This window comes from Nylanderia fulva, unplaced genomic scaffold (genome assembly GCF_048542155.1).
Source record: "Nylanderia fulva isolate GAGA-0341 unplaced genomic scaffold, ASM4854215v1 Scaffold101, whole genome shotgun sequence".
NCBI lineage: Eukaryota > Metazoa > Arthropoda > Insecta > Hymenoptera > Formicidae > Nylanderia > Nylanderia fulva.
Genome location: NW_028189204.1, coordinates 228,940 through 244,790, shown reverse-complemented (window position 1 = coordinate 244,790; position 15,851 = coordinate 228,940). Strand labels below are relative to the sequence as shown.

The following is a 15,851-nucleotide window of genomic DNA, read 5'->3' as shown; positions in this document are numbered from 1 at the left end:
CGGGGATGTGATAATAATATTGATCGGTCTACTAAATTATATATTACACTTTTTTTGTGGCATATAGGATGATTTGAATGATATGAGAGTGTTCTACCCGAAAATGTTTTTTTCTGAAACCAATCTATATATATATTATGTTATTTATAATTTTGAGTGAGATATCTAAAAAACTTATGCTACGGTTATCCTCTATTTTTATTGTGAATTTTAATCTATCGTGACAATCATTAAATTTTTTTACTAGATATGTGACTTGATCTTCCGGCAAGCAAACCAAGATATCATCGACGTTGCGATAGTAAAACTTTATATTAACATTTATAGTTTCAAGATCAATCATATAAGCTCGTTAAGTTGGCCTTTTATTATATCCTATATTTAAGCCTATATTTTTGTATGATTTTGCTACACACATTAATATCCAATTTTGCCCAAAATGAAGAAAATAATAAACATGGCAGCTACACATATATTTCGACTAAGAAACGATAAAAATTATTGCCATATATCTATACTGTTCAATACGTATAGAATTCAGTGCTGCATTTATTAAAATAGATATAGATTTTATATAGAAAAAATTCAGACGACTTGATTGCTTCTCCGTTATCGTGTTTTTTTTTTAATTCGAGCTTTAAACTTCTCTCTAAAAAGGCGTATCATGTGTGTATGTACACGTGAACACAATTTATCTCAGAATAATAATGGCATTAATTTATAATAATTAATAACACAAATTGGACACAGATGGCAATACTTATCACAAGGAAATAGAAGTACTCGGTTTAATCCGCCTATCTGGTTTTACCCAACTTTCTTCTACTTATTTGTATTTTATTTTATATATACTTACTTGAACAATTATAAATTTACAACTATACTATACAACTATTCTATTCTCTCTAACAAAGGAAAAAGTTAAAAATAAATTATTTTTGGCTCAAAAGCGGTTAAAGCTAAACTTAAATCAACTATTGAGAACTGTTTTTGAAATTTTTCAAAAGCAGAAAATAACAATTACTTGTCCACCAGGTCCAGGGAAAGTTATAAAAATCAATTTATTATCGATTATTTTGGAATAGTCACTAGTCACATAAAGATTTTTAAGCTAAACCCTTGATATATCTCTAAAATAAAATAAACTGTATATTTATATTCTAAAAAATAAGTAATATATGTAGAAAATTTAATGTTTCAATTTACTTAATTTACATTACTGAGTGTGCCAAAAGCCTGGAACGGTTGAATATTTTATATGTTAAGCAGTTTGAAAAAAATGTATTAAACAATAATTGTAGCGTTTAAAAATAACTATTTATTAGTTTTATCAGTTTGACCATAGATGACGATGCCAAAGTTAGTGCAAGATCATCTTTGTTGTGCCTCGGGTATGGCACTGAGGGGATTTCTGCCGGATTAAGAAGTGGTTTTCAGAAGTGTCGGGGTTTTCACCAAATAATTTGTAGCTTTGAATAGTTAACACTTTTTATTTTATAAAATATATATATACATATATATACATATATATATATATATATTTTTTATTAAAAAAGTACTTGATATGACACTGAGTGTGGTTATTTTTCAGACTTTATAAGACTCCTTTCTTTCTTTTTTAGAACTTGCTTGACGCGACTCTGGATTTATTCTCATTCTTTGTTCACTCCCGAGTTTTTACGTATACTTGGTTTTTTGTTATTTTGTTCGGGAGGGGCGACAGACATCTGATTGGTGAATAGCTTTTACATACGCGACTAGATTTTGAGCGCAAAATAGCTCAAAAGACGAAGCTCTTAGTTTGCGTCTCCGCGGTTTCCGGCTCGTTGCTGTATCAGCAATCTCAGCGCTAGGAACATTCTATTTTATTGTATTGTATTGTAGTGGATCTTCTTGACGGGTTTCATAAGACTCCCAAAGTTTTCAAAGTTGCGTTTTTGTCCAGTTGTAGTATTGCATTGCTAAACGATGATTCAAGGAGTCCTCTCAACAGATCTTTGTTATTTGAGGTCCATTTTCTAAGTATGAAACTTCCACTTTCGAGTAATGCTGTTATTTGATCGCGAATTGTTAATGCTTCTTCTTACGAATTCGCTCCCGTTATTAAATCGTCGACATAAAAGTCGCTATCTTAGATCCGACGGGATAATGATCTTCTAGATTTGCAAACTGATGTATGATCTTGGTAGCTAGAAATAAAGTCGGTGCTGTTCCATGTATCAAGGTTATTAGCTCGTAAGTCTTGATATCTCCTGTTGATCAATTTCTCCATAAAATGCACTGTAGCGAAATTTAAGTCTTATTTAAGGGGATGCCGAAGCGACGGCCGAACTCCGATAGATTAGCACCACACATATCTAAACACATGCACGTATACACATATACACATGATAGGTTAGCACCACACATATCTAAACATATGCACGTATACAACACATACGCGTAAAAATGTTTTTAATATATAACTTTTTTATTAAACTTGCAATCTCACTTTTAATCGTTTACTAATAATTCTTCATATTATCCTTACCGCGTATACTATATTTTATGCACAGACAAACTGCAGAACTTTTTTATTAAATAAGTATTATTACAAACTGACACAAAGCAGCCGATAATAAAACTGTAATTTTTGATTTTTATATGATTTATATATGCAAACATAGCTAGCGCGGTCCGTTTTTATAAATACTTTAATCGTAGAAAAGGATTTATTGATTAGTATACTCAATAAAAAGTTATATAAAAAAAACTAAATATTCTCGCATTTGATTGGTAAAAACATTATCCGGGATCCCCTTAATAACACTTGCCTATACATTTTAGCAATGTCTGAGGTCAGGGCATATTCGAAACTTCTAAATCGAAGAAATATGCAGAATAATTATTGCTGCAAAACCGGACCAACCATTAAGGCATCGTTCAATGAAATTCTGCTTGTTGTTTGACTTGATGCGTCAAAAATAACTCTGAGTCTTGTAGTGGTATTTGTATCCTTTAGCACGCAGTAATGCGGTAAATAATAATGTAAGCTTGTATCCTTCATTAGTAATGTGTTCAATAGAAGCTTTTTCATGTACCTTAAATTCAGATATTCGTGTATAAAATTCGTATATCCTTTTTTCAACTTAGCATCTCGATTGAGCGTTCTAGAATATGGAATCTGCTGAGTGCGATGTCCTTTGATTTGCCCAAATTTCGTAGTATTTCTTCTCTCTTTGGCAGAGTCACTATAAATCGATCTTTAGTATTGCGCTTGTAGTTTTGCGCAGTGTCCCTTACATATGCGTTCTTCAGGTGTTCGTGTGCTTTGATGCTCTGCACGCTCAATTTGTCAGAAGCGGGCGAGGTTTGAGTTGAGTTGTTTATTGATTGATAAATTACATATTATAGTATTTCTTGTATTATAAGATTACCAGAAACGATCCATCCAAGCAAGGTTTTTTGCCAGACTAGTTGATTGCTTGATAGTTTAATTTTTCCAATGCACAATAGATCCAGAAATATCTTTGCACCGAGGAATAAATCTATGTCGGATAGACGGTTAAATTCAGGGTCTGCTAAAGTAATGCCTTCTGGAATTTGTAAATTGTGCATATTAACATCATTGAAGATCTGGAAGAGCTTGAGTTATTTTTTCGATTATCAGACAATCAAGTTTAGCTTGAAATCCATTAATCTTCGAATGCATTGTCACTTTTGCAAGTCCACGGGTTTGTGTTGACAACTCACCCACGCCAAAAATGTTTGTAGCGTATTGTTTGATACCTAATTTCTTAACACACGTAAAAGTGATGAAACAGGATTGTGATTGTTATTTAACACGATTGTGATTCGTTATTTAACAATGCTCGACAGGACTTTAGAACGCCTTTTGTATCTAAAACATTAATTTATCTGTAGCTAAGATTACCTGTCTATTTTGATTGAACGTTGCATGATTTACATTTGTAGTTATTACGTGTTCCTTTTCCTGAAGAGCAAACGTCTTTGGTATGTCAGATTCAGGCTGCTTGGCCACTTGATCTAATAAATGAAATAACGTGTTATAACGCTTATTACAATTTTGACAAGATCCTGATGCACACTGCTTTGCATGATGAGATGCAGCCTTCAGACAATTTAGACACAATTTACGCGACTTTGCTTCTTTTATACGCTGATCTACTTCTAGCTCTAAATAACTAAAGCATCTATACAATAGATAAGATGGTCAGCCTTTCCGCAATAGAAACACATGACATTTGTTGTAGACACGTGAGCTGCTGTGCCCTTAATTTTTTCTGATTTGACCATCTTCTGCATATTGAAAGTGCTCAGCTAAAGCTTTCAAAGCTCTGCATTGCTACGCTAGAAAATCTGTCAATTGAGTGAATGTAGGTATCTCATTTCTTTTTATGGTAGTCTCCCATTCCTTATTTGTGATGTGATCCAATCTACTCGTTACTAGATGGATTAAGAGATCATCCCACTGCTATGTAGGCCTTTCCAGAGCTTTGAGTGCTCGTATATGCTTTAATACATTGGCTAACAACTGCCGCAACTCAATATGATTTTCCTTGAGCTCAACAAGCTGCTCGAACAATGCCTTAACATGTTTCTGAATTATTAAGCTGTTATCGTCGTACCTTCCTTTAAGCATCTTCCATGCTTTAGGGTAATTCTAATCGAATGCTTCCAAAAAGCTAATAACATCTGTACGAAAAAATGATCTCGTATGCGTGATGCGAGTATTGATATACGGAATGCTCCTAATTGTATTGTCTCGCCAAACTGTGATATGGCGGGGAAATCCACGTAACATATGCAATCAAATTTAGTTCTCAGGATCGAGATTTATTGTTGCGGTGCCGAGTAGATCGATGTACAGTATTTGTGTGTTCGCTCGCCGGTTGTTGTAAATGTCTTATTTGTTATTAGCGCGACAGTTGAAACAGAAGTGCTTTCACGGACACATTGATGGAGATCATCGAGGCTCATTTCCCCACTCGTCCGTGTTTTCGGAATACGCCGAATTTCGCCGAAATCAGACGAGAAAGAAAGCAGTGAGATCACCGCGATCGGTGTCCGGCGCAAATCACATCGGTCGTGTATCAAACATCCCGCCCCCCTTGAAGAGCATGCCTTCAACACGTGAATTATTATTCGCGATCCAACTAGACACATGTGATATCCTAAATTGAAATATAAATAAAGGGTAAATAGTAACATAAATAGAACTTGAAAATGACATTATCGCACATTACAATTTACAATAAAAATTGTTTCGCCAAATTGTCCCAATAAATTATTACCTTTATTAGCTCGCGATCGATCTACTCGAGGTCATAATTGGTCAAATATATCATAATTTAAATTTTACAATGTGTAACACGCGTTTTAATCGGCAGGTGCCTCGTCTATCGGAAGGATAGCTAGCTTCGTTAGCGGCCTTGTTAATTGACCCTTCGCTGTCTTTAGTGTGGCCGTCCTTGCAATACCGTCAGGGCCCGGATGAAGCTGTTGCACCTTGCCTATTAATCACTGCAGCGGCCCCAAGCCTGGTTGCTGCACCATGGCGAGCTGACCGATTTTCAATTGCTGGCCCCTGCTAGCTCTCCATTTTTGTCGCTCGATTAAAGTATGTAAATATTCGGCGCTCCAACGCTTCCAAAAGTATTGCCGAAGCTGTTCTACGCGTTGCCATCGCAGTAGTTGGCCCGAATTCTCCTTTGTAAGATCTGCAACTGGGAGACTGTTTAGCGCTGCACCAATCAAGAAATGTCCCGGCGTAATACAATGCAGATTGTTTGGATCTTCGCTTAACGGGGTCAACGGTCGCGAATTTAAAACCGCTTCTATCTCGCATAACACGGTTTGCATCTCTTCATTTGTGAGATTCGCGTTACCTACTATTCAATTAATATGAAATTTCGCCGACTTCACGGCCACCTCTCACAGGCCCCCGACATGTGGAGCGTGGGGCGGTATGGAATGCCAATTGATTTCATTATCTCGCATAAAACGCCGTATCGCAAACTGCGTGTCGTCGTCGTTGATCAAGTCATACAGCTCCTTTATTTGTTTGCGCGCGCCGACAAACGTAGTGCCGTTATCTGAATATACACATGCCGGCTTGCCTCTACGCGATATAAAGCGTTTAAAGGCACCAAGGAACGCTTCCGATGTTAAATCGGTTACAATCTCGAAGTGTACGGCCCTGGTCGAGAAACAAACAAACATCGACATTGGTATACGCCTTGTGTAGTTTGGCATTACGTCTCTTGCCCTCTTTCAAGAGTATGGGTCCGGCATAATCTACGCCGCTGTGTGTGAACGGTCTCGAAGCCGTCACGCGTTGCGCGGGCAAATCTGCCATTAATGCTTGCGATACAGCCGGCTTACACCTGAAGCAGGTTACGCAATTGTGAATTGTTTTTCGGACAGCCGAACGCGCCGCCAGAGGCCAAAATCGTCGACGCACCGCATGCATTGTGGCCTGTAGGCCTGAATGCAAATTTTTTACATGCTCTCGCTGTATGATTAAGGTTGTCAATTGGTGACTCTTCGGCAATAGCATGAGATGTCGCGCGTCATATGGCAATGCTGCATTGCTTATTCGGCCCCCCACTTTAATGATCTCGTGTTCATCCATAAACGGAGTCAATAACAGAATCCGACTTCCGCCGTCAACGCTCCGACCCTCGGTCAACTGTTTATGTTCCCTTGGAAAGGCATGCCTCTGTACGCACCTCACCGCGACTCGCAGAGCTGCTGTTATTTCGTGATGCGAAATAAACGTCGTCTGATATTTGATCGTACGCGAACGCGCTGCTCTCAGGCAGTAAGCGATGATTTGCAATGCCCTGTCTAAATTGGAATGTTTATCCAACAAGTTTAGTACGATCGATTGTTGTATGGATATCACCGCTGCGGTTACCCTTTTTTGTTCCGGTAACTTGCCCGACAAGTCGACACTTAATTTGGCCGGCCAATGTTCCTCAGTTAACTGCAAGAATGCAGGTCCGTTGCATTAAGCCCGCCAGGTCGACGCCGCGCGATAATATGTCCGCGGGATTGTGAGCAGACGGCACGTGCCGCCAACTCGATCTTCTGGTAAGGCGCTGAATTTCGCCGACGCGATTGGTCACGAAAGCGTTCCATTTGCGCGATGGCGACAATATTCATTGTATTGTGATTGTGGAATCCGTCCATAAAATCATCTCTGAGTTCGATAAATCAACCGATGCGCGAATCTTCTCGATTAAATGGGATAGCAGTAACGCGGCATTCAATTCTAGCCGCGGTAACGAAACTGCTCTAATTGGTGCTATTCGCGATTTGGAAATTAAAAGTTCCACCCGGTATCCGTCGGAATCGCGCGTTCTTATGTATAAGCACGCGTCGTACGCACGCTCGCTCGCGTCACAAAAGCCGTGTACCTGTGACTTGCGCGCGTCCGCCCGAAATCCGACAAAACGCGGCACACGCAATTCGCGAAGGCGTGTCAATTGTTGTTTTACGTCCAGCCATCGCTGATGCAAATCTTGCAGCAACGACTTGTCCCACCCGACGTGAGTCTGCCACGTATCTTGCATGATCATTTTTGCCACAACCGTCAGTGGCCCTAATAATCTCAAAGGGTTGAAGAGACTCGCGATTTTCGACAAGATCGTCCGCTTTGTTATGCTACCCGTCGGTGCGCCGCAATTGTATCCGAAGCGAAATTCGTCGCTGGACGGATCCCATGCGACTCCCAATATTTTCGAGCCCGCTTCGTCGCCCAATGACACCTCCGCACTCGTTGTGTCACTAATGCCCTGTAACAATTCTCGACAATTCGATGACCATTTGCCGAGCTCAAACTGTCCGCGTTTTAATAAAGCTATCACCTCGTCACGAATGCGCCCTGCTTCGGACAATGTATTGGCGCCAGCGAGTAAGTCATCCACATAAAAATTCCGAAGAACGCATTGTGCCCCCGCAGGATAGTCGAGGGCATGTTTTTGTGCCAAATGTTGAAGACATTTCGTCGCGAGAAATGGCGCCGAGCCCGTGCCGTAAGTAACGGTACGCAACTCATAAGTACCGACCGGCGAACTCGAGTTTTCGCGCCACAATATTCGTTGCAGATGTAGCTGTGACTCATGAATAAGTATCTGTCGATACATTTTAACTATGTCTGCAGTAAAGACGTACGCGAACGTGCGGAAACGAGTGAGAATTGATATCAAATCCTGCTGAACCGTAGGACCTATCATCAAGGCGTTATTCAAAGAAATTCCCGACGTGGTTTTGCACGATGCGTCAAAAACCACACGTAACTTCACATTACGGCCGATCCCCTTAAACACCCCATGATGAGGCAGATAAACGGATTCCTTATCGACCGCATGTGCGGGTACGAGTCGCATGTGTCCCAAGGCTAAATACTCGTGCAAAAATTGAACGTATGAAGTCCTCATACTTGAGTCACGATGAAGTCGCTTCTCAAGACCGAGGAATCGCTCCATAGCTATTTCGTGCGAGTCTCCCAGCTTTTGCAAAACATCGTTTTTGATGGGCAGCGTCACAATGTATCTGCCCTTGTCATTGGTTGACACGTTGTTTATGAAATGGGTTTCACATGCGCGCTCGTCCTTGGTGTAATAATTCAAATCGCCTAACTCCTCGATCCACTAAAACCGTTCGATTTGCTCGTGAAGTTTTAAATTGCTAATTGATACGTGAAACGAGTGCAGCCCAGTCTCCGGTCGCGATGCACCGACGCGTGCGCGTCCGCCCACAATCCACCCCAAACGTGTTTTTTGAAAGATTGGATATCCGGAAGTCGCCTGGATCTGCCCCACGCACAACAATAGATCGCCAAAATAGATCGGCGCCTATTAACAAGTCGACGTCAGACGACACGTTGAATCGCGGATCCGCCAACTCGACGCCGGAAGGCAGTTTGAATGTTTCACGTTTAATAGTGTTTAACGGAAGCTTGTCCTTTATGATTCGCTCCGCCACGATGCACTCGATCTCAGCCGCGAATGAATTGAATCGCGATTGCAGTTTGATGTCTACGGTTTCGTTTGAAATGGATGTGTCGCCGTATATGCCCGACACCGAGAAATTTATGGATTGCGGTTTTAAACCCAACAATCTTACATATTTGGTTGTCACGAAATTCACCTGTGACCTTGAATCTAACAGAGCACGGCATGTCTTGTAAGCACCGTTTGCATCGTATATGTAAACAATCGCCGTCGAGAGCAACACCTCCGTATCGCTTCGCTCGACCGCGCTATGAGTCGCGACGGTCGATCGCCCGTCCGCGACTGGCGACGAGTCGGTCGGCACCGACGGCGCGCTCGCGTTATTAATCTCTCCCTCATTCTTGGATATATGTAATAATGTGTTATGTTTTAAGTTGCACGTTCTGCAACTGCCAGAAGGGCATTTGGTTGCGACGTGATTCTGACTGCGTAAGCAGTTGAGGCACATCCTCCTGCTACGCATCTCTGCGATTCGCTGGCTGATCGGCAGTTTCAGAAATTCCTTACAAAAGTAAATTAAATGCTCGCCGGCGCAATAGTTGCACTTGCCCCTTTCGATAGTCGTGTGCAATGCTTGACGTCCAACGTTAGAACGCGATTGCGATCGAGAGTCGGAGCGAACGGACGAGATTGAACCCCTTCTCGCGGATTCCTCCAGAATCTGATTGCAATGCGAAAGAAAGGTAATTAGCTCCTTAAATGTGGGCAATTCAGAGCCCTGCAACGAAGCATGCCACTCACGCGACGTGATTGTGTCTAATTTAGACGTTATAATACGAATAAGCAAGGCATCCCATTTATCGGCATTACAATTTAATGCCGTTAACGCGCAAATATGTATCGATGCCCCGTCAGCTAATTGCCGAAGGTCGATCGCGTTTTCTTTTGTTAGAACTGGCAAATTGAATATTGCCCGCACATGAGTTTGTATAATCACGCGTTTGTTATCGTATCGCTCCTTTAAGAGGCTCCACGCAAGGTCATAATTGTTTCCAGAAATCTCTAACGGTTTTACAATGTCAAGTGCTTTGTCCGTTAACGCTGCCCGTAAATATTGAAACCGTTGAACATCGCTCAACAACGTGTTATTGTGAATTATTGTTATGAAGGTATCTTGAAACGGAAACCAATCTTCGTACCTTCCCGAAAAAGTTGGCAAATTAATTTTTGGCAAGCGTACATGAGATATAGCCTCGCTCTCGACTCTTGTTGAACTCTGCGTGGAACCTCTCCGCGCGCTCGACTGATTGTCGCATTGTAAAAGTTGGCGAAATCTTGCGCATAATGCATAAAATGATTCTTCGAACGCAATTCTATCGTTTGTTTCCTCCGCGTCGATTATTTCAATTTGTGTTTGTATTTTACAATAATCTTCCCAGAACAATTCTAGACGGGTTTGACGGATTTCTACCTGCGCTTGGGTATCGTCGGTTAGTGCGACTATATTGTTTAAAAAAGTCTCCATGCGCGTGCATGAGCCCTTAACGATTCCGCGTCGTCGTTTATAATCGGTTAAATTGGATGATGCACGAAGCGTCTTTGCGCTGGACGAGCCCGCCGCTGGGCTATGATCGAGAGGCATAATTTCGAAATCGCGTGATCCAAACTTGAATACGTTAACGATTGATTGGTGCAGATAAACAGACTTACCAGCCACGTCGTCACCTTACTTGCGCCAATGTGCCACGTTACTGCTCGGGATGCTGCTCCGAATCCGGAATCGTCCTCAGCGATCCACGATTATGTACCGCACTGCAACCCGACGCCCGGCAGCATGCGCCTTATTCACTTTCTTCCAAATGGCCAAATTGTCTGCCTTGTAGACGAACAAATGTCCTCATGCCCGCTGCTGCTTCGCTTCGACCTTATCACTTGTCGTTTGTGTACACCGCTTCCCCAGAATAATATATCCGGCTCGAAGGACCAACTTTTTGTACGAAAAAATGATCTCGTATGCGTGATGCGAGTATTGATATACAGAATGCTCCTAATTGTATTGTCTCGCCAAACTGTGATGTGACGGAGAAATTCACGTAACATATGCAATCAAATTTAGTTCTCAGGATCGAGATTTATTGTTGCGGTGCCGAGTAGATCAATGTACAGTATTCGTGTGTTCGCTCGCCGGTTGTTGTGAATGTCTTATTTGTTATTAGCGCGACAGTTGAAACAGAAGTGCTTTCATGGACACATCGATGGAGATCATCGAGGCTCATTTCCCCACTCGTCCGTGTTTTCGGAATACGCCGAATTTCGCCGAAATTAGACGAGAAAGAAAGCAGTGAGATCACCGCGATCGGTGTCCGGCGCAAATCACATCGGTCGTGTATCGAACAACATCTTTGGCTTCATTTGCCAGGGCGGACATAAGATATTACATTTTCTGTATGTTTGGAAACGTCGGATTTTCATAGATCATACTCAAAAACATATTTCTAAATAAAATCCATTGTTCATAACTTCCTGAAAAAGTAGGCAACGTAACACGTGGTAGTTTTAAATGTTCATTTGGAAAATTACTTCCCTGAGATGCAAGCATTCCCTTTTGGTAATTCGGCACGTTTGACGTACTATTACTGTGACCAGATGACTGAGGAGGTCGTGCTGCAGCGATCTTCCTGTCGATCAAGGTTTCCAGGTGATTGCAAAATATCTTCTCTCAAACGTTTTTCTCTCCTCGAGGTGAATCGGCTCGTTTACTTCTTCAGGTTCGAGATCTTTGATTGCTGATTGTATCTCATTGAAAGTCTCGCACAGCTCACTCATCTTTTGTAAACATTGATGTAGTTCAATGATTGACACGTCTCGAACGCTTAGATCGATTAAGTATGTGTCGCATCGCGTAAGACTTCCCTTTATTTGCCTGCGTTTGCTTTTAAATATTATAAGCCTTATTAATACGTTGGTCATTGTGAATTAAACAAAAATTGTTACTTTCTTCATAATGTCTAGTACTTGAAAAATGTCTAATAATTGCCGAGGCTGTTGTACGTAAAATTGATCTTACTCGATATATAACCTCACTTGCGTACTTCGCAATGACGACGATAATGGCCGTTGCTTCTTGGCTTGTGTCGCCACGCATGCGCAAAAAGCTCCTTGTACTTTTGATGCTGACTTGATGCTTCGAGGTTAAGCACGGACTTACGCTGTCCTTGTGGGCGGATCCGGCTTAAAGGACCAAATATGTTAGTGTCCTCAAGTGAAGACCGGTGCTCGGCACGTATTGATAGTATAATTAACACGTGTAACTTTGTTTAAATTCTTTATTCATGTAACAAACACCGTACAACATTGTCCGTGCACGTAATGGCAAGAGAAACTAGAATCTGACTGAAACGTTACCTTTTTGACGCTCAAAAAAGTAATTTGACATATAAATAAATGTTATACATATAGATATAAAAATAATTGATATAAACTGAGGACATAAAACAAAGTATGTAGAGATATGATGTGATGTTCTCTCTGTATTTCGAAATATGCGATCTTTATTTACATCGTGACCCGGTCACTCTTTGATTTTCATTTTGTATACGTCGTCGCCAGCTCGCTCGAAAAGAGAGTTTAGTGCGAGCACAGCTACGACCGCGTCAAGTTCGGAGCACAAATAAAGCCTGAATAAATTCAATATACGAAGTATAATTTCTATCGATCTTTTCCTTCACTATAATCACGGATTCCAACTCCGAAATCTAACAGGTTATGGGCCCAGGCCCCGTGTATGTAAGTGAAGACAATTTAAAGAAAGAAATTACAGAAAAAGTTGAGTGGCAGTGCCGTGAAATTAAATTAAGATGCAAAGCAGTATACAGCATATCGAAAAGCTAGTGGACGGCAACTACGAAGTATGGAAAATGCAAATGAAGAGCATTTTAGTATACAATGACTTATGGGAATACGCCAGTGGAAAATTAGTGAAGCCAGAGGATGCACAAGGTAAAACGGCTTGGATAACAAAGAATGAGAAGGCGCTCGCACTCATTACATTAAGCATATCAAAGGCAGAGCTTGGTCATATAAGAAAGGCGGTCACATCTAAACAAGCATGGGAGGAATTAGCAAAAGTTCATAACTCTCGAGGCCCAGTAAGAAAGGCGGTTTTGTACAGGCAGCTGTACAATTTGAAGAAGGATCCCTCCGAATCAATGTCGCAGTACATAAACAATTTCCAGGAAAAGATAAATCTGTTGGAGATGCAGAGATAGAAATTCCGTCGGAGCTGCAGTCAATTATGCTTCTGAGCAGTGCCCGAGGATTACGAAAATTTCTGCGTGGCAATAGAATCGAGGGATCAAATTCCAACGGTCGATTTGATCAAAGGAAAACTGATAGAAGAAGAAGCAAGGCGACAAGGACAAGAGATCAGAGAAAGCGGAGCAACAACAGCACTTGTGTCACGGAACGGTCACATGAAGGGATCACCTGTACACACAAACAAATACCCGGTGAAGAGCGAGCAGGACAGGAGAAAGTTTAACGGAAACTGCTTCAATTGTGGTAAATATGGACATCCAGCCTCTCGCTGCCGTCTTCCGAAGAGAGAAGGAAGTAAGGCCAAAAACGCTGAAAATATTAAAGACAATGAAGGAGAAGATTCCCTGATCGCGATCTCGGCGTTAACCTGTTCGGCGGAAAAGAATGAATGGTATTTAGATAGCGGCGCGACGTCACATATGTGTAATAATCGCCGTGTGTTCGAAACGTTGTCTGACGGGCCGACGAGTAAAATAAGTACAGCCGGAAAAGAGAGTATAGTTTCGCAGGGATCAGGAATCGTACGTATAAATGTAATGTTGCAAGGAAAAATAAAATCAATAAAGTTAGCAAATGTATTGTATGTGCCCGAATTGAGGAGCAATCTATTATCGGTTCCCGCAATAACCGAGAAAAATTACGAAGTAATATTCACGGAGGATAAAGCGCGTATCACTAAGCCGAATAAATCATTACTTTGTATCGCGACTAAAAGAAATAATATGTATGTAGTTAAACAAGCGGCGGACCACGAGGCTTTCAGTGTCCAGGATAAACACGAGTTAAATTTCAAGTTATGGCATGAAAGATATGGCCACTTAAATTACAACGACTTAAAAGAATTAGCCCACAAGAAAAGAGTTTATGGATTAGACATGTCACTGAAGACCTCAAGGTTACCGTGCGAAATATGCGATCGAGCGAAGATACACACGTTGCCCTTTGCAGAGGGCACTCGAGCCAAATCAACGCTAGAACTCGTGCACACAGATATCTGCGGACCTATGGATGTAAGGTCAAATGGGGGAGCGCGTTATTTTGCAACTTTCATCGATGACAAGACGCGGTATATAGAAGTCGTATTTTTGAAGTCGCGTAGTGATATCTCAAAGGAATTTAAAAAATATCAATTGCGTGTCGAAAGAGAAACTGGCCGAAAGATAATAAAATTACGAAGCGACAATGCAAAAGAATACGTAAGTAAAGAATTTGATGAATTTTTAGAAAGTCAGGGTATTAAGAGACAACTATCGGTCGCATACACGCCGCAGCAAAACGGCGTCGCGGAGCGCGCGAATAGAACAATTGTCGAAATGGCGCGCGCAATGTTAATAAACGCAAATGTACCCAAGAGCTTGTGGGCCGAAGCAGTCAACACGGCAGTATTTCTGCGGAATAGATGCCCTTCAAAAGCAAATAATGGTCAAACTCCGTATGAGTTATGGTTCGATAAGAAACCAAACGTTAAGTACTTAAGAATTTTTGGTTCCCACGCTACATTTTTAAGAAAAGGGCCAGGTATTTCAAAATTCGATTCGAAAGGCGAAACAGCCACCCTAGTAGGTTATTCTAGCGAAGCAAAAGCATATAGATTATGGATCCCTGGTACCACTAAAATTATTAAGAGTAGAGACGTTCGTTTCATTGAAGAAATTAATAAAAATACAACGGAATTTATAGATATAAATTTGTTATCAAACCCAGACTATGAAAAGGAGGAAGAAACATCAAATAGCGTAGATGACGAGGAACTAGAAATTGAAAAAGAGAAAAATGAACCGGAAAACATAAGAGATAGCTTAGATTCACGCGAAAATATGAGTGATTCGTTGAAGACGCATGAATTAACACCCGACGAAGCTAAAAGGGGTCGAGGTAGGCCTAAAATAATGCGAACAGGTACTCCGGGGCGTCCCAAAAAACGGTACCATGTAGCAAACGTAGCATTAAATACTTTAGATAATGATCCGGAAACAATAGAGGACGTGTGGGAGAGGCCAGATAAAGAAAGATGGTTAGATGCGATGAAAAACGAATACAGTTCACTATTAGAATGCAATACATGGGATTTAGTAGATAGAACAACAGACATGAGAGTAATTTCGTCTAAATGGGTTTTTCATATAAAAAAATTTCAAAATGGGGAAATAGATAGATACAAAGCGAGACTAGTCGCGCGCGGATGCGAACAAAGATTTGGCGTTGATTACATGGAAGTATACGCTCCAGTCGCTCGAATACAAACAATTAGAACTCTATTAGCGTTAAGCGTAGAAATGGATTACCATGTACATCAAATGGATGTAACAACAGCATACATTCAAGGCGACTTGCTAGAAACGGTGTACATGGAACAGCCCGAAATGTTTATCGATAATAAAAATAAGGTATGTCATCTACGTCGTCCTATTTATGGATTAAAACAATCTGGCCGCGCTTGGCAACATAAGCTTAGCCAAAAACTTAAACAAATTGGACTAGATGAATCTAGAGTAGAACCTTGCGTTTATACGGGAAAAATTGATAACTATAACGTAATAATCGTCGTTTACGTGGACGATCTACTTTTAGCCA

General features: G+C 40.9%; 2 protein-coding genes across 4 annotated transcripts in view; one reads left to right on the top strand and one right to left on the bottom strand.

Annotated features, from left to right (window-relative positions):
- Positions 1 to 15,851, top strand: part of LOC114935573 (fatty acid synthase-like) — a 127,520-nt gene that overhangs the window by 26,000 nt on the left and 85,669 nt on the right. The gene's annotated exons all lie outside the window — the stretch shown is intronic.
- On the bottom strand, positions 5,935 to 10,602 carry LOC146725184 (uncharacterized). The gene is made up of 5 exons (XM_085483947.1): positions 8,833 to 10,602; positions 7,422 to 8,657; positions 6,732 to 6,988; positions 6,196 to 6,386; positions 5,935 to 6,095 (listed from the first exon to the last, which is right to left on the bottom strand). The coding sequence occupies exons 1-5, from the start codon at positions 10,600 to 10,602 to the stop codon at positions 5,935 to 5,937; spliced, it is 3,615 nt and encodes a 1,204-aa protein (XP_085340073.1).

What these genes read in the sequence shown, in the direction of transcription:
- LOC146725184 (XM_085483947.1), bottom strand. Translation starts at nt 10,602, where the DNA reads ATGCCTCTCGATCATAGCCCAGCGGCGGGCTCGTCCAGCGCAAAGACG. An exon ending in GCTCTGCGAGTCGCGGTGAG is followed by an intron (nt 6,387 to 6,731) that starts GTGCGTACAGAG and finishes AACCTGCTTCAG; the next exon opens with GTGTAAGCCGGCTGTATCGC. An exon ending in TTTGTTTCTCGACCAGGGCC is followed by an intron (nt 6,096 to 6,195) that starts GTACACTTCGAG and finishes GTGTATATTCAG; the next exon opens with ATAACGGCACTACGTTTGTC.